At 40.2% G+C, this 26,170-nt stretch overlaps 1 protein-coding gene across 1 annotated transcript in view; it reads left to right on the top strand.

The window, feature by feature from the left end:
- The window catches only part of CPA6 (carboxypeptidase A6), a 264,464-nt gene that overhangs the window by 82,249 nt on the left and 156,045 nt on the right, over positions 1-26,170 (top strand). Inside the window, exon 2 of the mRNA XM_007185024.2 lies at positions 25,866-25,941. Within this exon, the coding sequence (XP_007185086.1) occupies positions 25,866-25,941 (76 nt within the window). The remainder of the gene's footprint in view (positions 1-25,865; positions 25,942-26,170) is intronic.

Below are 26,170 nucleotides of genomic sequence, written 5' to 3' on the forward strand. Positions count from 1 at the left end.
TGGCATGTGGTACACACTCAGTGAATACTTGAATAAATTACTAAATAAAAGAATGAACTAGTGGGCTTCCCTGGTGGCACAGTGGTTGAGAATCCGCCTGCCAATGCAGGGGGCACGGGTTCGAGCCCTGGTCCAGGAAGATCCCATATGCCGCAGAGCAGTTAAGCCCGTGCGCCACAACTCCTGAGCCTGCGCTCTAGAGCCCATGAGCCACAGCTACTGAGCCTATGTGCCACAACTACTGAAGCCCACGTGCCTAGAGCCTGAGCTCCGCAACAAGAGAAGCCACCACAATGAGAAGCCCACGCATCGCAACAAACAGTAGCCACCGCTTGCGGCAACTAGAGAAAGCCCGCGCGCAGCAACAAAGACCCAACACAGCCAAAAATTTAAAAAAATAAAAAAGAATGAACTAGTGTTTGCTCCCTAGAATGGTTAGAAATCGTATCACTACACAAAAAGCTCTCTCCCTTTAGAATGGAATTTTAAATGGAATCTGTATAGGTCCACAGTAATTCCAGAATTCGGTGACAACCAGGGGATGTTAATCCAGATCACTGGCAATAGTAGTAATGCCAAAATCACTAGACTCTCAAGTGAACCGTAGCAAAATAAACCCAACTTTTCCAGAAAACCCACATGCTCTGGGAAATTAATGGAATCAAGTATCCACAGGAGCTGCAGCTGCACAACGATACGAACTCCAGAGGCAGCTGGCATCTTCCTTCACAAATAAGGAGGATCAGGAGAGGGTGGGAGAACGCTTTGCATCATTACAAGTCACTAAAACTGCAATTCCTAACCCTTGCTACGTGCCCAGCCCTGCACTGGCGGTTCAGGTCATTTACACCTTCCCACCCTTGTAGCAGATGGAATATTCTTCAGAGACACCTGAGGCTCAGAGAAGTCATCTCCCCATATTTATTCTGCCATGTGATTCAAACTGAGGTTTTCTGAATCCACCATCCAAAGCCTTCCCATCATGTTACACTCTCTCCACAGATAATAACATCAGACCACTTGGGGTTTGTTTTTGCTGACCCTGAACTAGATTTGAAATTACCAAGCCTCTGTAACCACTTTCTACCTGGATTATTAAAACACTGACTACAGCAATGAAATTTTTCCACAGTAGAAGGAAATGATATTTTAACAGCTCCTATCTTTTCCAGTTCATTGTTTGAAGATCATCTTGGCTTATCACTGGGGAAAATCTCTAAGTAATAAAAGAAATGCAATGAAAAGGAAAGGCAATGTATCATAAAATGTGCTTTGCCTCTTGATAACAATGTGATTTATTTATTACTGATGATAAATGTGAAAATCAATTGTTTTTGTGGAATTCATGAATAAGACAGGTTTGGTAATGTGAAGTCTTGCTTCTAGCCTTCAGCTGGTTGAATACCTTGTTAAAATGTAGCGTTAGGACCTCGGGGTAGTTTTGCAAATGTAACTAGGTTTGCAGTTTATTTGACTGTAGATTTGAAGTTCTCCAATATATAATATATTTTCAATAATAATCCAGGTTCCAGGAGACTCTCTGAACGAGACTGGGAAAATAGTGATAATATTTTTTTAGTGTGCATCAGAGGAGAAAGAATTATCTATCTTAGAACAGACATTATAACTTAATCTATTCCATTTTTTTCCAAGATTAACTATATCCTAAATGAGCCCAGCTAATTCTAACTGAAATAAATAGGTTGGCATATTCCTTTCCTACCTTAGGTAGTGCTCGGTTATACATATACCACACTGCTTTGTATCTTAATTAGCAATATCCTTAGTTTGAGTGATGACTGGCAACCATAATTTAATCCGGAGAATCTCAGCATCCCCTGATAACTGGTATAATCTGAATTTGAATTCTGCTATGTGTCTGCTTCCATTTGGTAGGGGAATCCTGGCCTATTAAGAGCAAAAAGTAAAGCCTGTATGTCTGAAGCATAAAAAGTGAGGGTATAAGGAGTGCCAGAAATGCCTGGAGAGGAAGGTAGAGGCCAGCTGGGATAGGGTTTTGCAGGTCATGCTAAGATTTCGAGAAGAATTTTATCTTTTTGTGAGTGGAAAGGTACTGAAGAGTTTTAAGCAAGGAGGGACAAAATGCTATTTGCATGTTTTTAAAAATTTGTTTGCCTGCCTTATGGAGAGCAGATTGAAGGGGAGCAAGATGGTGGTAGAGACAGCAGTCAGGAGGCTGGAAAAGTGAACCAAATGAGAGAGAGGAGGAGGGAGGGCCAGTGGAGGTGAAGAAAGCAGGAAAGAATCAAGATCTGTATGAGAAGTAGAATGTACTGGATTTGGTAATGGATTGAATGTTGAGTTGAAGGAGAAGGAACTTTCAAAGACAAGATCATGGTTCCCGGCTTGGAGGGGGGGGAGTGGATTTTTAGAGCCATGTAACAAAATGGAGAAGTGGATTTGAGGGGAAGATTAACTTTGTTGTTGAATAGTATGTTTGAGGTGTCTAGGAAACGCCCAGGAAGAGTTAATAAGTTAGATATACAGTCAGATATGTGAGCAGGAACTTGGAAGAGAGGTTTGATGTAGAGATAAATTTGGGGGAGTTATCGAGTACAGATGCATCAAAGTAATGGGATTAGGTGAGACTGCCTAGGGAAAGAGTCTTGGAGTGAAAAGGGAATGAGGCCTGGAGAAACAACATTTAGAGGCAGGTATTGGAGGAGGATCCCCAGGGAAAGCTGATCTGCTGCTATTCTTTTAACAGATGTGTATTGCATACCTCACTAGGCGCTGGCACGCCAGGACGCACTAGAACTAATGCCTGACCTCAGGAAGCTGGCACTGCAGCCAGAGAGACGGCCATGGAAAGAAAGCATTACAATCCAGTGCTGTATATGTAATTACATATGTGCAGTACACAAATGTAACACACAGGTACAGGCTGGCAGTGCTGTAGCGCTCAGAGTGTGCAAGGTACAATGGTGACCTCACTCTGGGTTGGATAGAAAAAGAGGTTAGAGAAGGCTTTACAGAAAAGCCCCTTACGTGGGTGTTACAGGATGAATAGGAATTCTTCAGACCAACAAGGCAGGGAAGGGTTTTCATTGCAGAGGGAACAGCAAAGACGAGAAGGGGTGAGTCAGCACTGCTCTCAGGAAATGAGAAGGACTCTGGTGTGGTTGAAAAGCCAGCTGGTGAGATGGGTGAGGAGGCCAGGAGAGGAGGCTGGTTACCGTGCAATCCCACATGTGATGGTTAAGTTGTTAAAGGGGATCTTCAGAACCTAGAATAGTTGCGAGCATGACACAGGAACTCGGTAAATACTGATTTAATGAGTACATGAGCAGGTTTACATCACAAAAGCCCACTGGTGGCAGCAGAGAGAGCATGTGAGCATGAAGAGAAAGTGGGGCAGGAAGGCCACTTGGAGGCCCTGCAGAAACAGCTGAGCCATTAGCGCTTGCCCAGAGTGAGGACAGAAAGACAGGAGGGTGGACAGAAGAGAGACAGGAGGGTGTACAGAGAGACGGGGGAGAGGGGGCAGGGCGTATGGAAGAGCTACAGCTAGGCGGAGTGTTTACCCTTATTCCACCTAAAGACAAAAGATAAAACAAAAACTTTAGAACCTCCAAGATTGAAAAAAACTTTGGTTCACCAAATGTTTGCTGAAGACCTACCAGAAACCAGGGACAGGACTAGCTGGGGGATACCAGCGAACACAGTGCATCGGGTGTGGATGGGGCCTCCCCTTAGGAGGGAGGACAGGGGTGGAACCAGTTATCTTTGCTGTTGACTTGTAAAACCAGTGCTTCTGAGATTTCGTACCTTTTAGAGAAAGCACAGAAGGATTTTGTTAAATTGCTAGCTATTTTATGCAGGGCTCGGTTGGTTGGTTGGTGTTTTTCCCTTTTTGTCCTATTTAAGAATTCTCTGGTTTCATTTATTCTCCATCAACATGGAATTATTTTCCAGAGATTTGCAATGGTTGATGCCAATACAACCAATATCACAAAGGATTCTTTTTTATTTATTTATTTATTTATTTATTTATTTATTTATTTATTTATTTATTTATCTATTTTTGGCTGTGTTGGGTCTTCGGTTCGTGCGAGGGCTTTCTCCAGTTGCGGCAAGCGGGGGCCACTCTTCATCGCGGTGCGGGGACCGCTCTTCATCGCGGTGCGCGGGCCTCTCTCTATCGCGGCCCCTCCCGTCACGGGGCACAGGCTCCAGACGCGCAGGCTCAGCAATTGTGGCTCACGGGCCCAGCTGCTCCGTGGCATGTGGGATCTTCCCAGACCAGGGCTCGAACCCGTGTTCCCTGCATTAGCAGGCAGATTCTCAACCACTGCGCCACCAGGGAAGCCCAAGGATTCTTTTTTAATGAGACTTTCATCATTAAAGTTATCTTTTTAGTTTTTTTAATTTTATTTATTTATTTATTTATTTATGACTGTGTTGGGTCTTCGTTTCTGTGCGAGGGCTTTCTCTAGTTGCGGTGAGTGGGGGCTACTCTTCATCGCAGTGCGCGGGCCTCTCACTATTGCGGCCTCTCGCGTTGCGGAGCACAGGCTCCAGACGCACAGGCTCAGTAGTTGTGGCTCACGGGCCTAGTTGCTCCACGGAATGTGGGATCTTCCTGGACCAGGGCTCGAACCCGTGTCCCCTGCATCGGCAGGCAGATTCTCAACCACTGCGCCAGCAGGGAAGCCCTAAAGTTATCTTTTTAATTTTTCTTTTATTTACTTATTCTTTCTGGAGGGAAATGGATGAAGAGACCTGCAGTTTTGGCTTCTCTGTATCCCCAGGTTCTTCCCCTCTTTGTATCTTCCTCACCCGCGTCCAGATTTGCATTCACAATCCATCGAGTCCTCACTCCTGCTCCCCCTGGTCTGAATCTGGAGATGCCATATATTTAAGCAAAATAAATCTAGTGATAAGAGGTGCGGAGATGGGCGGTAGGTGTAGAAGATGGGGTAGTGTTCTTTATTATCTGGGTTTATATTAATAGTTGAGAAGAAAGGAAATGGCATTGCATTGCCTCAGTTCCCCCAACTCAATCTTCAAGGCCAAATTGCTTGGAAATACTTTGCATAGGTCCAGAGATCTAGGTACAGGGACCTGTGCATTTGGCTCTGGCCCTCTGTTCTGGAACATTAAGGAACACTCCCAAACTCATAAAGACCATCCTTAAAATCCCAAGGGCTGCAGGCCCAGACAGAAGCTCATTTTTACATGACATTTGACTGTTGTACAAAGAGCCTTCATTTTTATTCTCACTGAACCCTCCCGAGGCTCTGTTACTTAGGTGAGGTTTCACCATTTTATAGATGACCAGGCATCAGGGAGGTGAAGCAGCTGAGCCAAAGATTGAAACCCATTTTGATGACCTGAACTCAAGTGCTCTTAAGTGGTGTAAGGTCAGATTTGCAACTGGGCATCCCATGGCGATCACATCACCAGGAGTCCTCTGAGTTCTCTGTCATATGTGCTCCATAAGCATTAAATTGTAAATAACTTAGATTTGGGGCTAATCAGTAATTGCTATACTGACCCATGTTTCCTGTTCCCTGGCATTTGTGGGGATATTTGGAGGGAGAAGAATGGGATACCGGAAATAGAAATGTCTCAGACAGAAACTACTTCAAACCAACAGTGTTTATTTAGAGTTATAGGTTATATGGGAAAGTTAAATGGTTTCTGAAGTCAGGGTTGGGGGTGGGAATCAACTCTGCCTCTGGTTGATCTGGGTTAAAAAGGGCATCCCAACCAGCCCTTCTCCTGCAGACTTTTCTCACCCAACCCCATGCATAGTCGGGCAAAGGAGGCAAAAATAAACAAATAGTAGTAATAATAATTCCTCCTACTGCCTGCCTTGTATGCTTCTCTGTTTCCACAGAGACTCAAAGGAGCTGGATCCCAACACACACCAAAACCCATATGCCTGCGGTAATAACCAAGAGCAAGTGTTTTATGTCCAGGAAGGGAGATGGACAAGAAATAACCTCAGGGAAAACAGAGCTAAGGATGAACTAAGGGACAAATTCTGTACAAAAAAAAAATTTATTTAAAAAAAAATTCAGGTGCTTCCTTCTGTCTTTGCCACCATGCCCTCCTCAGTGCTGTGTCTTCCAACTCACACAATGGCAGTCATTTTAAAGTCAGGGATTGAAGAGATTAAACACAGCTTTTAAACGATGCCATTAAAGAGTCACACAGGACCCCTCTGTCATTTCCAGCTGAGCTCATGCCCTTCTTTTTCAGGAACTTGTGAATGGGCATCAGAACCAGTCTATGTGATCTCCCTCAAGAGGAGATGGAGAGGAGAGGTCACTTAGTTTTCCTTGTGGGTCCTGATTAATGCAACACAAAAGAATCGCAGCAGAATAAAATGTTATGTTTAAGCAGTTTAGAGTAAGGACTTGAAATGTTTTTCATGGCCAACCATAATGAGGTTTTAGAATTAATCTCAAGAGGGACATACATCCTCATGTCTTCCCATCAAAATTCATTTCTTCTGATTCCTGTTATGTATTTCACAGTAGGCATTCTCTCTCTCCAGCTCATTAGAGCCAGTGAAATCACAGAAACCGTGCTAATGGTAGAGTCGGATCCCTGTTATCAGATTTGACTGCTATTCTACTTGGATGGTAACAGCCAAAACACTTGCATATGCCTTTTTTCCTGTATCTAATTTTATAAAGTACAAGCATCTTAGCGCTTTGCTTTTTAGAATGATCAAATTATATCACTGCAATAAGAATTACCATTACAACAAAGAAACCTCAGGCACATTGAAAGACTGCACGATTGAAACACTCCAGACCATTTTGGTGTTTGAGAGATTAAATAATAATTCTCTACCATTGTATAACTTTATAATTTTCAGAGAATGCCTCCATGTTACCTAATTTGATCCTACTAGCGGTGCTATAATGAAGGGCAGAATTATCCATGTCTTATAGAAAGATCACAAAGGTGAAATCATTGCCTCGAGTTTCACGGCTAGTGATAGGAAAGCCAGGACTAGAATTTAAAGTGCAGAAACAGAAAATTACATGGATCTGGCCGCCTATCACTGTAAGCCCTCTAGGCCTGGGGTGATGTAGAAAAGGAAGCAAGACAGTGTAGATGTGTCAGAATAATATGGTGATGCCCACAGAGCTCTGTTTCCAGCCTCCCTCAGAGAAGGACGTTGTCACAGAGACTGCATAGACTGGCACCCATCTTGTACAAAACCCTCTTCATCAACTGCCCTCAATCCTCCTCCAGCCTGTATCATATTATAAAAGGAAGAAGGGTGAGGTGTGGGGCAGGAGGGAAGCCAGTATAGGGGTTGAGGTCTCTGATGTTTGTCCTCAGGAGCCCTAGCCTTCTTTCATATTCTGTGCTGCACGATGCAAATAAAGCCGTTCGCATTCCAGAAATCCCCCACTATTCCAGATTTCCAGAATCTCATAACATTTTTAGATCTGTGTTTCTTTCCAGGATCTGGCCATTCATATAGCAAAAAGTCTACATCATATAGATTTTATCCACCAAATGGGGAAAGTTGAGTACCCAGTAAGAAGACACTAAAAAATGCAGCCTGAACAAGGTGGTACTGTGGTGTAAAGGCCTTTGTAGAATCACAAAGCCTTTAAGCTTCATGTAAATTCCTTTGGGGGAGACAAAAGGAATACATTTTAGTTTTTGCCTTTGAACATAGCTGACAACAATTCTTTGGCTCTTCAGCTTCTGTGTGGTTAATTTTAGACCGCTGATATTAACATCCCCTCACTGACTATTCTTCATTAAACTTACTCCTGAGCTACTGTTAAATGCCAAAAGTCTGCCTTCTCAGAATATTCTTCCAGAAGGCTTTGGCTTATAAGAGCCTGCAAGATTATTCTCCACTCCCACCCCTGCAGGTTGCCCCTCATGTACATGTACATTAAAACCTACCAAATTAGCCCCCTCCCCAAGGCATCCCACTAATCCTTGGTGCAATCTAGGAATGACAATTGCAAGAGCTTGGAAAGCAAGTGCACGTGGGATTGTGTCTTGGTTTATACACGTGAACATTGTGTGTTTCCTCACTGTGAAGCAGTCATGTATTTTTATGATGCCTCCCCCACCATCACCAAAATCTCCCCATCACCATCTGCAGGAGTGAGCCTAGATAACATGAAGAATGCATTCTTCTGGCGCCATGATTGGTTCAAGGGCGAGCCTGGCATCTTACTTGATCTAAATCTTTGAGTTTAGGACTCTTTCCTTTCGATATTTGGAAAAGAAAAGTAGCCCATTCTTTCTGATAATGTGGTGTATGGATGTGAGGCCTGGGACTGCTGCAGCCATTTTGTGACATTAAGGAAAGTGGGCTTGAGTGAATAGATGAACACAGAGTTAAGAGAATTGCAGAGAAATTGAGCTGGAGCCCTGACCAAACTCTGCTACCTATTGCTAGATTTTTCATTTATAAGCAAATAATTTCCCATATGGTTTGGTTCATTTTGAGGTGGGTGTTCTGTTATTTGGAACCAAAAGCATCTTAAGTGATGTGTTAATTATGCAATCATGTTTCTTAACCCCTGACTGAAGTGTTCCAGAATTGGTTACACTTACAGAGCCAGAGAGTCCCACCACCAAAAAAGAAAAGTACAGTTGGTTGACCCTTGAACAAGGTGGGTTTGAACTGCCAGGGTCCACTTATACATGGATGCTTTTCAGTAGTAAACACTGCAGTACTACACGCTCCTTGATTGCTTGATTCATGGATCCAGAGGAACCTCAGATACTGGAGGGCTGACTATAAATTATATGTGGATTAGCCCCCAGGTTGCTCAAGGGTGATCTGTAAGTTCAATCTTTCCTCCAGGAAAGGACTTCAAAGACATAAATCACCCAACATCATACATAGAGTCACCACATAACATTGAATAGTGAAAATAAGGAAAGAAAAGGAGAAAGGCACGTCCAGGGTGTTTGGAGCCTTTGCAGGCTCTTGGGTCCCATGGGGGAAATGACAAAGCCCGGCTGCCTCGCTCTGTACAAGTGTCCTCATTTCCCTCCCACTGCTGCTGTTGCTTCTCCACAGGCTGGTTGTATTGATAGTTCTGCCACTTTCCCATAAGTCTTCACAGAATCTGCCACCAATGCCACGCAAGGAGCTCTTTGTCAGACTGAGCTTACTTCAAAGTTGTTCTTGTTTCCTAGAAATTTTCAGATTCAAAAGAACGAGTCACAGGTGATGATAGCTATACAGTTCTCATGTCATACATTGCTTATAGACATAAGAAACAAGTTTGGACAAACTATTGACAAAGTAATCCTTCTAAGACACTGAATAACCCTTGACAAAATTCAACCCTGACTCTCAATGCTCTTGTGTATAGAGATAATCATTGCCTTTGTTTATCATTTCTTCAAATCCTTAAAAGATAGAGATAATCAAATATAACCTTAAAATTAGGCAAATACTAAAAATCATAAGAGGATGAAATGAGAAAACATAAAGCACTTAGAAAAAAAATTGATAATAAGAACTCAAAAACCATTGGGTATCATTGTAATTTATTGTTGTTTGGATGAAAGTAAATACATTAAACATTACAATTGAAAAAGTTCTCTACAGTGGGACGAATTGGGAGATTTTGATTGACATATATACACTAATATGTATAAAATAGATAACTAATAAGAACCTGCTATATAAAAAATAAATAAAATTTAAAAAAAGAACTCTACAGTCCATTCAATTTGGGCAATTATCATAAGCCTAATTATTCTTCACAAAACAGACAATTCCGTATTCACATTGCATTCAGACAGCTCCAATGTGATTTTAAATAAGTTCTAGACATCTTTGTCAACACCCCCCCCCAAAAAAATTTAAGCAGAGAATATATAGGAATGTATAGCTATTCGTTTTATGCAGCTACCATAGTCTCTGCATGAAAAAATTCAATGCTTGCACTTCGGATGTTTTTCCAGCATTTTTGAGATATAATTGACATGTAATATTGTGTGTACGTTTAAGGTATACCATATGATGATTATGAAATATTTACTACAGTAAAGCTATTTAACGCATCCCTTACCTCACAAATTACCATTTTGTTGCTGTTGTTGTTATGGTGAGGACATTAAAGCTCTACTCATAGCAACTTCCAAGTATACAATACAGTATTATTAACTATAGTCACCATTCTGTACATTAGATCCCCAGAATTCATTCATCTCAAACTGAAAGTTTGTACCCTTTGTCCAACATCTCCCATTTCCCCCACCCGTCAGCCCCTGGCAACCACCATTCTATTTGCTATTTCTATGAATTTGGCTTCTTTAGTTGCCATTTACAAGTGAGATCATAGAGTATTTGTCTTTCTCTGCCTGGCTTATTTCACTTAGCACGGTACTCTCCAGGTCCATCCATGTTTTGGTAAATGGCAAGATTTCCTTCTTTCTTATGGCTGAATAATACTCCATTGAATCTTTGTACCACATTTTCTTTTCTTTTTTTTTTTTTATTTTAACATCTTTATTGGAATATAATTGCTTTACAATGGTGTGTTAGTTTCTGCTGTATAACAAAGTGAATCAGCTATACGTATACTTCTATACCCACATCCCCTCCCTCTTGCTTCTCCCTCCCACCCTCCTTATCCCACCCCTCTAAGTGGTCACAAAGCACCGAGCTGATCTCCCTGTGCTATGCAGCTGCTTCCCACTAGCTATCTATTTTACATTTGGTAGTGTATATACGTCCATGCCACTCTCTCACTTTGTCCCAGCTTACCCTTTCCCCTCCCTGTGTCCTTAAGTCCGTTGTCTGCGTCTTTGTTCCCATCCTGCCCCTAGGTTCTTCAGAACTACTTTTTTTTTTTTTAGATTCCATATATGTGCATACCACATTTTCTTTATCCATTCATCCATCAATGGACACTTGGGTTGTTTCCACGTCTTGGCTATTGTGAATAATGCTGCAATGAACCTGGGAGCTTGCCCTCCCAATTATGCATTCTGTATTAATTGTACATCCACAAAGCAGTAAACACAGTCACCTCCAGAGATATAAAGACCATTCCCATACCACAATGAGTATGTTTCCCAATTTAATTAAAAAAAATCCCCTCCCAAACCAAATTAAAATCCTAAAAAAAAAAAAACCCTCCAAATCTGCACACTGAGGAACACATTTGGCAAGAATGTAAAGAGGTCCTGGTTTGTTGTCCACGTTTCACTGACCAAATCCCCCACTTCTGTTCTTAGTCATTTCAGTCAATTCTTATTTTTGATTAACAAATAAAAGTCTAATTTAGAAAACTGGCTCATAGCTTCCAAGGTAGCTTTCCTACAGCTTTCTATAACTGCTTCATCCCTGTAATGTACCAGAAGGCAAAATATTTCTGCATGATAAATTTCCAATAAAAATTCCTCAAATCTCTTGTAGAATTAAAGCCTCATTAAAAGCCAGTATCCACATTTTTCTGACCAGTGGGGCAGACGCTGGATTGGCTCCCTCAGCAACTACTCCAACCCCTGCTCGTGTGTCTTTCTGGCCAGCAGAGGCTACAGAAACCCAAGCTCCCTTGGTTCTAGATGTGATCTAGGTTCCATTTGACCCTGACTCAAACTTGGAGCTAAGTGGAGAGAGACACCGTGATACCAAACCAGCTTTGTACGTATGAGGAATGCCTCATGACATAAGCAGTGCTGTTCTCTCCCCGACTCTCGTGCCTCATATGATTTCTACCGAACACTCAAATCCTAATTTTACAAACAGAATGAAGGAATAACTAGGAAAAGAGAAAGTCTGGCAAACAACTTCTGGGAAATCCAAATCTTATTTATGATATTTTACTCTTCTCTAAACATTTTATGCACTGCTTAGGAGAAATGAGGATCATGGTTTTAAATACTAACCGTATGTTAATGTCTCCTAAATTTCTGCCTCTGGCCCCAGCTTCCTGCTAAGCCCCAAATTCGTATCATCAAACTGATTCCTCATCATCACCGTATCCGTGTCTAATAGGATCACAAATATAACATGTTCAGAAAGAAATAGGAGCCTGATATTTCCTGCCAAACCTGCCTTCAGTCTTCTCAATCTCAGTTAATGGCTAAAATGTGGTAGTCATCTGTGATTCCTCTCTAACTCTCCTTTGGTTGTATAAATTCAGCAGTGAATTCTGTGAGCTCTACCTCTAGTATATCCTGGATCTAGCCTCTTTCTCCCACTTCGTTAGAGAAGCCACCTCTGTCCCATACTGCAGCAATCATCCTACTGGTCACCTTGCTCTCCCCTCTCTCTTCCCTTCCCCCCAGAGTCCATTCTCCACACAGCAGCCAGGGTGAGCATTTAAAAACATAAATCAGATATTATTGTCCTGATGAAAACCCTGTAAGAGCTTCCATTGCACCGGGTATAAAAACAGAACTCCATACGCACGTCCAGGGCTCCATCACGTGATCCGCCCTGGTCATCCCCCTCTAACGTGGCCGCCTTCCACGCACCCCTTTGTTCTCGGCTGCAGACTCGCTGTCCTGCTGTCCTCAGAGAGGACCAAGCGTGTCTCAACTCAGGGCTCTTAGCACTCTTCCATGGAATCCTCCCCTACTTTATCCATAGCTCTGTCACTATCTGAAACGCTGTTTGTTAATTTATTTACTCATTATCTGCCTCCCTCACTGCAACATAAGCTAGATGATAACAGAAAATTTCCTGCCTTGTTCATTACTGTATCTCCAGCGCCTGGAAAAATGGCAGTGATAGGTATCTGTTCAATGATCAAATATTTTGCTTCATCAGATACATCAAGTATTAATATTTAAAATAAGAACTCTGAGTTCCTCTCTCACCTGCAACAAGAATGTCTTTCCTCCCTTCCCTGATTTTCTCCTGACAACTTCACAACACCTCCAGGGAAGTGTGCTCAGTCTGAGGGGTTACCATCTTAAAGAGAGAACCAGAAATCAGCCCAGAGAGCTAAGAAAGTCAGCTCTCCACTGCTCTACTCATGCCCCCCTAAAAGAATTCCAGAAAATAATGCATCCCTCACCCTTTTTCGTTTAACATGATATCATCACAAAGATTTGGGAAAATTGAAATATTGTGAACTTCATTACATCTATGCTGACACAATAATATTTGACAAAATGGTGTTATCACCTGCTTTAAAATAGAATTTTCTCTAAACCTTGATTCTGCAGATATAGCTCATTTAGGAAACTATGTGCTATATCCTCTAACTGGCAAAGGAAAACCTCGTTGTCAAGCCAATCAGCCAAATCAGACTTGGTTTCTATCAGGAAAGGCTGCCTTCACCTTTGAATTCATACTTTTGTGTTAATACACAGCCCCTTCACAACCCTCTTCCTTCTTAAATTGAATTCTAGGATATATGAGTAGATAAGATACAAAGCTTGGCCATTAAGTCTGTTGCCTGGATGCAATATGTACCTTCATCTTCAATATGTTTTACCAGTGTTCTCTTTGTTCACTCTTCAGGGACTCCCCTTCAGGAGCAATGCATTTGGTTAACAGGTGATGGAAGAAGAGAGATTGTTAGATGTAAATTGTCATCACTCCTTCTCCTTACTTTGTGATGTATCTGAATATAAACTTTCCCATCCTATTTCTAATACCCTACTTATCCTCATGATATATGATATGACAGGGAGAAGCATGAAGTCCCACCATGGGCTTATGGTGCCTTGTTTAATTGTTGATTTATTTGATACCCCTGAGAATTTTTCATCCTCAGAGCAATGCACTATAGTAAGATAAAGGATGGGCTAAGGTTTGCCTTTATTCTGAGAAGTAGGAGGAGCCTTAATCTTGGGTGAAGCGCTTCCTCTAAACTGAAGGTAATGCCTTAAGATCGACTCAGCTGTGAGCCATCACTAGGCAAGGCTCTGCAGCTGACAGAATGAGGATTGGAGATTTTGGACAACATAGGCAGTTTGAATTTTATTCCTAACCCTACTAGTTGGATAGCTTGTGGTTTTAAATTCAGTGATGACTATATTTTTCTCCTCTATCCAGAGCCAAGTCCAAGAAAGATAAGTATTCCTACTCTTTCTTTTCACAAGGCATTCTTTCTGGCCATCCTTTCACTGAGGTTATCTTTAAGGCCTTCTGTTGGTGTCTCTGATTTGAATGTTCCCCTTGTTCAGATTCTAGGACATCAGGGATTACCCAGATGCCCTCAATCAGGGTGACCACTGCTTCAGTGTTATCTTATCTCAGCATTTTCGACCTGTTAGGCTTTCCCCTACTTTATTGCCAGCCTACCCATGCATATTAAAAGATACACTACACACACATACAAATTTCAGTATTGCTAAGGTTTGTTACTGAAAGGAGATTGCAAGATATTTAGCCCAACAAGTTATTCTGGCAGATTCCCACGTGAATCTCATGCACACTCAAATTTCAAAACCACTAAGCTATTATATACCAATGACTCTCAGTCAACTGGGACACAAATCTTCATTTCAAGTATTCAAGTCCTTCCATATCGTCTTCTCTGATAGTTCCAGCTAAACACAACTCCCTCCTGACCGGCTTTCAGGGAAGGGTTATTAAAGGCAACATTAGGGGTGAGGGTTGTAGGGTGCCTGATCAGCTCATGGACATTCATCTGATTGGTTGGTGGTGAGGTAATGGGGTGGTATTTTGGGAGTCGACATCATTAACCTTCTGGTTCCAACCAGTCTGGGGCCCACATGCTTGTGGTCAGCATGCAGTTAACTTCTTCTACCTGGTAGGGGTTTTGGTGTCAGCAAAACAACTCAACGATATGGCTCAGGATATTATCTATAGCTCTTGATGAGGAACTAAAGGTCCTTGACTTTGTTTTATAGCTAAACTACTGTTATTTCATCTTGCTTGACTGTTCCCTTTCGTTTCTGTATTTTTTACTTTGCTGATTAAATTTGCTCTTCAGAGCTAGGGGAAGGCCTAGGAGGCTAAAGCTTTTCTACAAACAAGAGGTGGAGGACATGGGGTTCTGTCCCTGGGAAGGCCCCACAGGGTCCTGCTTGATCTCATTTTCTGTGTAATTTATAAAACATTGATCACATGCTACCTTATATCACGATAATAATATAAGGCATTACTTATGTCTTATATACCCATCTAGATTAGACATCTTTATACTAGATTATATATGCTCTATACTCACTTCCTTTTTCTGCCCCACCGGGGACTTGCATGGAATAATTGCTACATAGATATGTGTTGAATGAATGATTTGTTCTCCATTGCGGTACCATTTTCCTCAGATTGAGTCCTATTCTTAAATATCACAAGAAGGACTTGTCAAATACTGATTTGACAATGATATATAGAAAGTCCTTGAGACATAGTGAAGATAATATCTTACTGTAAGAAATTAACTTAATGGCAGGGTTACATTTTATTTCTTTTTCCTCTCTGACCGGTGCTAATGAGAGAATAGGAAATTTTCAAGCCTTAAAATGGAAGCCAGTTTCAGAAATTTAAAACATAGCAGTTTACAAAAAGCCAATTTCATTTCAGTTCAGCAGATATTTCTTGATCATTCATTACAGATGAGACACCATGGTAGGCATTCAACTTCTTGAGAAAATTTCTGTTATAAAGTGAAGTACAACAGTAAGGCTTTTGCAGACTATATTTTTCTTTTCTCTCCTGTTAAAATAACTGTAGCAACAACAACAACAACAAAAAAAAAAAAAAAAAGAAGAAAGTCATCACTTCTGCTTATGCTTAATGTTAATCCGAGAGTGAAGTCTAAATCTTCATGTCCTAGGCAAACTGCCATAGGAAGCTTCTTCATGTTCTGAGTATTTTATATTGCAACTATAAACCATGACCAAAGAAGGGAGACTCCATTTAGCTCTCTAGAGTATTCTCTGCCAAGTTGTCTCTTATTTATTGCTTTTTAATGAAATTTTTCATGTGCATCAAAACACAATCTTTCAACAAGGGAAGTACAGCTTTGAGACCTTTATAATATAGAATCTATGTGTGAACATTAATTTTTCTAGATGGAATTACTTAATGGTTTTCTTTGTGCTCGGGCATGAGATTTTTTTGTTTAATAAGTGAACATCCTATTATTAATTCTTCCACAAGATACAAGTTTTCAGAAAAATCAGCAAATATTTTAAACTGTCCTATTTTTCTTGCAAATACGAGATGAGTCTTAGCCATTGAGTTCCGTAAATCTTCTCTTCTGAAAGTACCCGCGGTTTTTTAAGCTGCCACCAAAATTAAAGGGATGTTTTAGAGAATGGTATTTAGGGAAGAAAGAAGGAATGTCAATATGTGTTTTCCCACCTGCGAAGACTTTGCTTACTATTAAATAACAGTACATTTAATTATTCTATTGGTTTTCCTTATCCCATTCCTAAAAATAGCCAAAATAAGTAAAATTACTGTTATTGTGCAACATGCTTTTGGTTACAAGTAGGAAACAACTGGCTCAAACTGGCCTACACAATAAAGAAAAATTTTACACGGTATAACAGGAAGTCCAGAGATAGGACAAGCTTGAAGGTTGGTTGATTCTACAAGATCACTGAAGACCCAGGTTCTTTCCGTCTCTTCTCCCAACAGTCCACAGAATCTGCTTCACCACAAAGTTCACTCCCTTCTTAATTACAGGCTGCCAGTGCCAAGCAGGGTTACACATTGCTTATGTTCAATAAGAGAGTGAATCTTCTTTTTCCCTCAACCTTGGAATATCAATCTTTCCCTTAAACCTGATTGGGTCCATTTATAGCACGTGCCCATCTCCAGACTAACAAAAGTGTCCAGGGGATATCTATCCTCTGAATGGCTGATCAAGCCTCATTCCTGAAACGGGGTTGGGGTGTGTATCTGAGCAAACCAGTCCTGTTAGGGTTTAAGGAAAGGAAAATGGATTTAAGAGGGGCAGTCAAAAGCATGCACTACAGTCATCTAATCTGGTACCTTGTAAAGGGCAACATTAGAAATCCTTTTCTACATCCAGGTAAATTGTGTCTTTACTGAAAAATTGAACATGTGTAGCCTGTACCAATAGAGAGAACATCTCTACAAGACTGTCTCTGAAATTATTTTCCCTTTTTATTTTATATAAATCGCTGTTGTAGAAAATGAGATTACCTAATATGTGCGTTTCTGAGATGCCGAAGAGCTGCCTGAGAAGAAAGGAAATAGTCCCAAATTAAGAAACTGATCAACAATTAGATTCAAATACCTGTGAAAATGTCAAGAAATAAAAACACCAACAACGACCAAAGAAAGTTAAATAGATCCACAACTAAATCGTGGTTTGTTTCTGATACTTACAGTGAAACACACTTGGCAAAGCATCTGCTTTCAGCTTGTTAAGTTCTAAAGGATGAGAAAAAATATTTTCCTGTAGAGGTAATAACAGTAGCTACTATGCACTGAGAGGCTATGTTAAGTTAGGCGTTTCCCAGACAGTATCTCACAGGGACTGAGTGTAAGCCCATCATGGCAGGAACTGCTCTATCCCCAGCATCCACCACTGTGTCTGGCACATAATGAAACCTTAATAAGTGTGGCCAAATGAAATAATTCTCACAAAAACCTTGTGCAACAAAATTCTAGTGTTTCCCCAATTAAGGATTAGGCATCATTGGCTCTAAATGTTTACACAGTTTGGTCAAGTGGTGGAGCCCTGATTGGAATCCAGGCTTATTCTTTTTCTTCCCTAAATGAACAAGGAACTGGATCAGAGAAGATAAATCCAGTGACTTGGAGACAGGAATGAAAAACTGAAGTATCTGAAGCTTATGTGTTCTTAATACTGGTGCATTTGCTGGGTTTAAAAAAGATACGTTCCAGATACATCAGACAATAGAAGTTTATCATAAGGAAGCACAAGGAAAAGGGGGGACTGTTTCCAACCCAGGTCCCTGGAACCAAACGATCATTCACAAAGGGCTGTGTGTCAAGTGCCTGTGCTCCCTGCTTGAGGACTTTGCCAGTGTGGCCACTTGGCTGTTCCCTGGTTCTGGTGCCCCTGCTCCAGATCCTGCAAACTAACTGGTCCTTTTCTTTATGTCTCAAGCGCAAACTCCCCAAGATGGGATCTGACTGCATAGACTGTCAGTCACCGGCCATAGAGTGAGCCCAACTGGGCAGGACTTACTTGTCATTCCACCTTACTCTCCACGGACTGTCTTTAAGTTGGGTCTCAAATTAGGTTGGTCCCAAGGGAAGCAGTTACACGACACCAAGCAGAGGACAGACTACAGACAGGTCACACATTCTGAGGCTGCTCAGGAGGTCTGCTACAAGTAGTTTCCTCTTGAGAGTCTTATTCATTCTTCCACTCAACAGATTAGAACAGGAGAGAACATGAAGGATTTGAGTGGATGCCATCAGGAACCCTCCAAGTGTAAATATTGGATAAAGTGAAAAAATGCTGAAAATGCCAGAATGTAATAATAACATCAAACATCTATAATATCTCTGACTCTATGTCAGGTATTACTCTAAGCACTTGACTTGAATACTCATTAAACCCTCACTCATTTAATAGTCCATGAATTAGGTACGAGTCTCCCCAATCTGTAGAGAGAGGGACTGAGGCACAGAAAGGTGAAAAACCTTGCCTAAGACCACACAGACTGTGCTGGCAACTTGCCTCCAGAGTGTGTGATGCTGCCACCCTGTCACTGGTTTTAGTGGATGACTGAGCTTTGGAGGAAAAAAGAAGAGGAAACTTCCAGGTGCCAAACAGTTGGGGGGTGTGGGGGAAGCTGCAGTGAAAAGAAAAAGCTGATGCCTTGAGGTCTGGGAGTCAGGACTTTGCAAAGGGGCCCTCAAGCTGATGCTGGGGTTCCAGTACCCACAGTGGGCAGGAGTGGGGAGCTAGAAGCAAGTCTGCGTAAAGGTTGCTCTTCTCAAAGCACTTTTCTCGAACTGTGGAGAAAAACTTCCCACTCAGCTGGAAGAAACTGAGGGAGATTTTACTTTCCTAGGGATGTGGGGGATAGGAGACACCTCTGAAAAGCAGATACCCCAGGCCTCTACCATGCGTGAGTGTGAGCTCCTTCACCCTCTGCATAATAGAGGACTTTCGAGTAAGACAAAAAAACTGGCCCTGGACCCCTCGAGACCAGCTCCAAACCACTCTGTAGAGATACTCACAGAATGCAGGATTCCCACAAATAGACTACAATGTATTGAATTCCTGCTTATATGGAGTTTAGAGCTTAGTGGAGAGATGTAGACATTAAATAATTATGGTGAGTGTAATAGGAAATGTATAAGGTATTGGGAGAATACAGGAAAGAACAAGGTGACTGAAATTTTCTGCATATCAAAGAATAGCTCCATGAGGACATAATGGATAAGCTGCCATCTTCAGAGTGTGTATGAATATTAGTCTGCTGGGGCTTTGGTGACAAAGTTCACAGACTGGCTCACTTCAGCCCCAGCCACTCATTTCCTCACAGTCCTAGAACAGGAAGTCTGAGATCAGGGGGTCTGTGGGTGTGGTTTCTTCTGAGGCCTTCTTCTCCTGTGTCTTTACATGCTTCTCCCCCTGTGAGTGTCTGTGCCCAAGTTTCCTCTCTGAAAAGGACACCAATCGTATTGGATGAGGCCCCACCCTAATGATCTCATTTTAACTTAATTACCTCTTCAAAGACCCTATCTCAAAATACACTCACATTCTGACATACTGGGGGTTAGGACTTCAAGATATGAGTTTTGAGGAGAGATCCACACTTAGGCACGTGCAACAAAAATGCCAGATGATTTTCACAAACATGGAATGAAGGAGGAGGAAAAATGTGGGAGGGAGAGGGATGGAGAAAAAATATTTTTAAATCTTTTTCAAGGGAGGAAAGTACTAAGACATTAATTCTAGACATAAAAGAGGTATTTGTTAAGGTGTTTTTTTTTTTGAATTTTATACATCAGGTTCTTATTAGTTTTCTATTTTATACATATTAATGTATATATGTCAATCCCAATCTCCCAGTTCATCCCACCACCACCCCCTCTCCCCACCACTGCTTTGCCCGCTTGGTGTCCATACGTTTGTTCTCTACATCTGTGCCTCTATTTCTGTTAAGGTTTTTTTAATGTATAAAAACACTAAAGATGGGCTTCCCTGGTGGCGCAGTGGTTGGGAATCTGCCTGCCAGTGCAGGGGACACGGGTTCGAGCCCTGGTCTGGGAAGATCCCACGTGCCGCAGAGCAACTGGGCCCGTGGGCCATAGGTGCTGAGCCTGCGCGTCTGGAGCCTGTGCTCCGCAAAAAGAGAGGCCACGATAGTGAGAGGCCCGCGCACCGCGATGAAGAGTGGCCCCCACTTGCCACAACTAGAGAAAGCCCTCGCACAGAAATGAAGACCAACACAGACATAAATAAATAAATAATAAATAAATTAAAAAAAAAAAAAAAAAACACTAAAGAAATAGAAATAAGATGCCTAGCTCACAAACCACTAGATATGAAACAATTGGCAAAGAAAATTGGTTAACTCTAAGAAAGGCAGAAAAGGAAGAAAAAGGCAACAAGAACTTACAACAAAATGAAAAATTGTAAGATTAAAACCACATGTATTAGGTATGATAATTAATGTGAACAAGTACAATTCTCCAGCTAAAAGTCAAAGTTCTTTATGGATTTTAAAAATTTAATCTAGCATTATGACATTTTCAAGAGACACATCTGGGGAATAAAGCATAAGAAAGAGATGGGCAAAACTGTGCCAGCTAAACAAAAAGAAAGCGTGAGTGGCAATCATATTAGGGAAAATGGAATTCAAGGTAAAGGCTATTTAAATGAGCCAAAGAATGATTTTTCTAAGGATATTTTGTTCAAATAAAAGTTTCATTCCATTCAGAAGATGTAGTAGTTATGAGCTTATACATAACTATGTATCATCAAAATACATGTTATACATTAATATATAACATATATAACTATATATACATCAAAATACATATGTATTTATATATAATAAACATAATTGATCAATAAAAACAAAATGATTCTTTAAAAGACCAATAAAATAAATTTTGCAAAATCTGATTGAGGAATTTTTAAAAATCCCATTAGGACATAAAAAGGGGACAAAGCTACAGATAAAGAAAGATAGATGTCTTAAATTGTAAGACTTTTTAATAGTTTAATATATTTTATAAAAATAAGTGGATGGTTTTCCGGGAAATGTAAATTACCAAAAGCCCAGAAGAGAACCGAACACACCATTATCCACAAAAGAATTTAAAAGGTAGATATCTAACCCCCAACCACCAGAAAAAAACAAAAACAAAAAAAAGGAAGAGGAGGTCTCACCTTCAAAGATTTTATGAGTATATTCTACAAAACAATCAGAAGCATAACTTCTGTGTCATTCAAATTGTCAGAGCATATTACAGTGGTAAAAAAAATCCCTAATTAATCCCATGAATTAAACGTAATGTTGATACCAAAATCAGACAAAAGTGATTCAAAAAGAACATGATGCTTTAAAGTTGGATTTTTAAAAGCCTCCTTTACGAACATAGGTATAAAACTCTGAAATAAAATATTATCATATGGAATCCAGTTGTTTATTTAAAAGGAGCATTTTAAAACCAAATTAAGTAAAAAATAGCATTTAAAATGAATTAAGTGAAAAATAAAAGCAAGTTAGTATTATCAAGTGTTATAAAACAAATCACCGTGTGTGTGTGTGTGTGTGTGTGTGTGTGTGCGTGCGCGCACACGCGTGTGCATGTGTAAATGCAGAGTCTGGCGCAAATCACAGGAAACTGTTAATAATGGCTACTAGGGGCAGATGGGAAGTTTGGGTTGGAAGAGAACTGGGAGAGGAACTTTATTATTTCACACCCTGTGTAGTATTTTAATTTTTATAAACATGGATTCATAAAGTAGCTCTGTAACTTACAAAGAAATGTAGAGTTTGATAATAGAATTGTGAAAGGTCATGCCAGGAGCTAGAGGAAAAATCTGGAGCTTCACATTTATGTCTTTCAAAAGGAGGCTGAGGCGGAGGACTCTCAGGTTGTCCATACACAGATGTTCTTCCGTAGGTGTGGTCAAGGCATAGCGATGACTACAGCAGGCATCAAGCTCCAACCACACAGTCTTAGGTATCATGCTTAGTGACTAAGTCAGAGGAAGACAAATACTGTATGTTTTCACTTATATGTGGAATCTAAAACAATATATAATAGAAAAAGACTCATAGATTCAGAGAACAAACTAGCGGTTACCAGAGGGGAGAGAAGTAGTGCGAGGGGAGAAATAGGTGAAGGGGGTTAAGAGAAACGAACTGCTAGTTAGAAAATAAGTCACAGTGATGTAATGTACAGCACAGGGAAAATAGTCAGTATTTTATAATAACTTTGCTGTGTAATCTATAAAAATATTGAGTCACTATGTTGTACACCTGAAACTAATAAGTCCATTATACTTCAAAAAGTTAAAAATATATATACAATTAAATTTAAAAATAAAATGAAAAGGCAGCTGGGAGTTCACCCCTCAATCCTGTAACAAGGACTCTGAGACCCAGACAGGTGGTAACAAGTTTGAGATGGTATTCTCTTGCTGAATTCTCTTCTCTAGGAGTATACATTCTCATTAGACATTTAATAATAGTTTTTCAGTTGATTAAATTTTTTTAATGTGGTTGCTGTGGTACAGAAGGTTTAGTTGTCAAATTTACAACCAGACTTGATGCTAGCATTATAGCAACATAACCTCATTTGTCCTGTAAGACAAGGGGACAAAATATCAGTATATCATGAATGAATACATATTAATAATTACTGGGACCTTAGTTATCTAGGATATCCTGCCGCCTCTGTACTACATCCTTAAACTGTACTTAAAAACATCTGTGCAGTCTTTCTCTGACAACTTTATATAGGCTGAGTCAGAAATATCTGATTTACCCTCGTCTTAATCCCAAAGGGTAACGAAGGGGTCTTAAAATGATGTTGTCACGTACTGGTTGAAAAAACTGATAAATTATAAAGGACGCCTCAGTTCACCTTCTATGATAGTTGTGCACAGCTAGTTTTTCTAAGTTCCAGTAGCTACTTCACTACCTGAAAATTTCCTGTTTGTGGTCCTGAATTATTGTTCGACACTTCGAAAAAAACTAGCTAGCAGATCTAGGGAGAGTAAGCTTTCTGTTTGGTAAAACAAATGGAGCATTTGGAAGGCATTTGGTTTTACATGCTGAATAAAGAGCTCTTGGGTTTTGGTTACTGGCTAGTCTACCAATATAATTTATAGGCTTACAAAAAAGTATGGCATTTCATGGGCTTTCCTAAATAGCTTTCCTTATTCTCTGCTCTTTGATAAGTAATCAAATGGTAACATTTCTCAAGTCACACCTGAAAATTTCTACAAGCTGAGATGAAGTGAACTTTTTGTGATAAAAATGACAAAGCTGGGTTTGAACAATCACTTTCAGGGTTAACTAATCCCAGGGGTGGTCCCCTTTTATCTTACACTCACAGAGGAGGAACCAATTGCCAGGTTGAATTATCTATCATCTTAAAAAAAAAAAAAAATCTGCCCATGGCTGTAAAACAACTACAGATTGCTTTCTTTGCACTCTTGAGGAGCTGACAGGGCCCCAGATGGAGGTGTTTTTCAGCAAGCTGTCAAGTGATCCATCCCTCAAAAACAACCATATCATCCATCGGAGTTGTTTCTCTTTGCCAAGAATTATATTGGTTCAGGTGGGAGAGGCCAGGATATGATGAATCCAGGAAAAACAAAGGCCAGAGAAATGTGTAAACAGAAATGAAAAAAAGAAAAGGTGTAATTACATTTAAATTCTGAAGGTCATTTTTGGAGTTGTTTTACAGTGACTTGATTTTTTTCCTTTCCTTCTACTTTTTAATTCTTTCCAGAAAATTGGGCTTTATGACATGGATAGTGAGAGGTTGCTTTGTGTGATTTTTGAGGAAATCAAAGCTACAAAGCCATATTGAGTAGGAGTACCTAAAACATACTAAATTATCATCAGCAAGCCAGGGGTCTTTTAATTCATAGGCCTAAGGAAGGTGTAACAGGATCATTTGAAAGAATACAGCTGAAGTGATTGGAAATGGACACACAGCCCTAAAGAATGACTGTCCAACAAATCTGGAAGTCTCCCTTGGGCTCTGATGTCCTCCATATTAATCTTACCTAGCCTTCGAGACTGCTATTCATCTAAGTAGTAAAACCATTGGAAAAGCATGCAAATTCTATTCTTATTCTGATACAACTTTGAGGCTGGAGAGAGAAGTTGTGACTGAACTGCTAGAGGGTTTTTTTTGTGCTTTATATATATATGTGGTATTAATAACATTCTTCTTTATCTGCAGTCATTGTAAAATGCCATAGAGGATGACGAAAAATATGCATTCCCCTTGTACTTAGTTTTTCCTTACATTTCCTCTGGAAGCCAATTATTCTCAATGATCTCCTTTATACAATCTGCTAATAAATATTTAATAAGTATATACGCCATGCAAAACACATGGAACAGTTGTGATTATTTTTTTACTATGATAAATGAATTTCTTTTTTATGGAAGTATAGTTGATTTACAATGTGTTAGTTTCAGGTGTACAGCACAGTGCTTCAGTTATACATATATAGTTGTGATTAGTATATACCAGAGCTGTGCTTCTCAACCTCCTCATGACGTAATTAGAAAACGATAATACCTGTCTGGCACGCCTGGGGGAGCGGTCACCACCACAGAGAACTCTCTGATGGAAAGCATGACACCTCCAGTCTTCTTAGGCAATTCAGAATCTATAAAGAGTGTTCAAATATTCAACTGTGGTAAAACTTTAATGGCTGTAAAAATTGATTTTAAATTTTTATCACTTTAAAAATATTGCATAAACCATAATAGAACATGAAAAAGAACACATTTCTATGTATAAATGAATCACTTTGCTGTACACCAGAAACCAACACATTGTAAATCAACTATACTTCAATAAAAAATAAATTAAAAAAAATAAGAATAAAAAAATAAAAAATTTTACAGCCATCAGCATCTCACGGCACACCCGCAAATAATTGGGGGCCCTTCATATACCAGTTGGGAAGCTCTGTACTTGAGAAATAAAATGCCCCGTAGAGATGGGCTTATCTTTACTATTCTCAATGTGGGAAGAATCCAAACCAGAAATGTTCTGCTGTGTATGGGTTTCACAGGTTCTCTCATCAAAAGTCGCATTATTTTTCAGCATTAAGTTAAATTTAAAAAGTAGTTTTGGGGCTTCCGTGGTGGCACAGTGGTTAAGAATCCACCTGCCAATGCAGGGGACACAGGTTCGAGCCTTGGTCCGGGAAGATCCCACATGCCGCGGAGCAACTAAGCCTGTGCGTCACAACTACTGAGCCCGCGTGCCACAACTACCGAAGCCCACGCTCCTAGAGCCCATGGTTCGCAACAAGAGAAGCCCGCACACCACCATGAAGAGCAGGCCCTGCTTGCCGCCACTAGAGAAAGCCCACGCACAGCCCTGAAGACCCAACACAGCCAAAAATAAATTAATTAATTAATTTAAAAAATAAAATAAAAAGTAGTTTTGTTTTTTTTTCCCCTGTCATCAGGAGTTTTCTTTCTTGGTATCTGCTTTGAGATACCATGAACATTCTTGTCCTGTTGCCACTGTTCCTGTGTTTTTGGCCTTTCTCTGCTTGAGTGTCAGTTTGTAATCTTCAAAAGCTGATGAAAAAATGAATAGTGTTCAGACAGAAAAAAAGACCAATACAATCAGAGAGTAACAAGGACAGGATAAAACTCCTGCTGGCCAGTCCAAAGTTTTGCTGTTTTTCTTAAATGCAGAGGCAGTTTTTTAAAAGGTAAGAAGATATCTTTATTTTTGAAAGGTAAATATCACCATTGTTTTCCTTTTCTTATAGTGATAAGGTGATAAGACTTATTCCCAATACAGAAGAGGACGCATATGCACTGAAGAAAATATACCAGCAACTGAAGGTAAGTGAGTGTCCACTCACTTATCATCATGCTCATAATGTGTTTACAGGGTTTTGCTGACTAGAGTTGAGTAATTGGACTTCATTAGTCAAGGGAAGAAAATGATAAGAGATAGCTTGAAAGTGCCTTTAAAGGATAGTTAAGGTTACTCAAAATATTATATATCTGACCAATCATCTATTTACTAGTTCATTTATTTTCCATCTCCCTTAGTAGAATGTAAGCTTCA

The sequence above is a fragment of the Balaenoptera acutorostrata genome, chromosome 17, assembly GCF_949987535.1.
Source record: "Balaenoptera acutorostrata chromosome 17, mBalAcu1.1, whole genome shotgun sequence".
NCBI lineage: Eukaryota > Metazoa > Chordata > Mammalia > Artiodactyla > Balaenopteridae > Balaenoptera > Balaenoptera acutorostrata.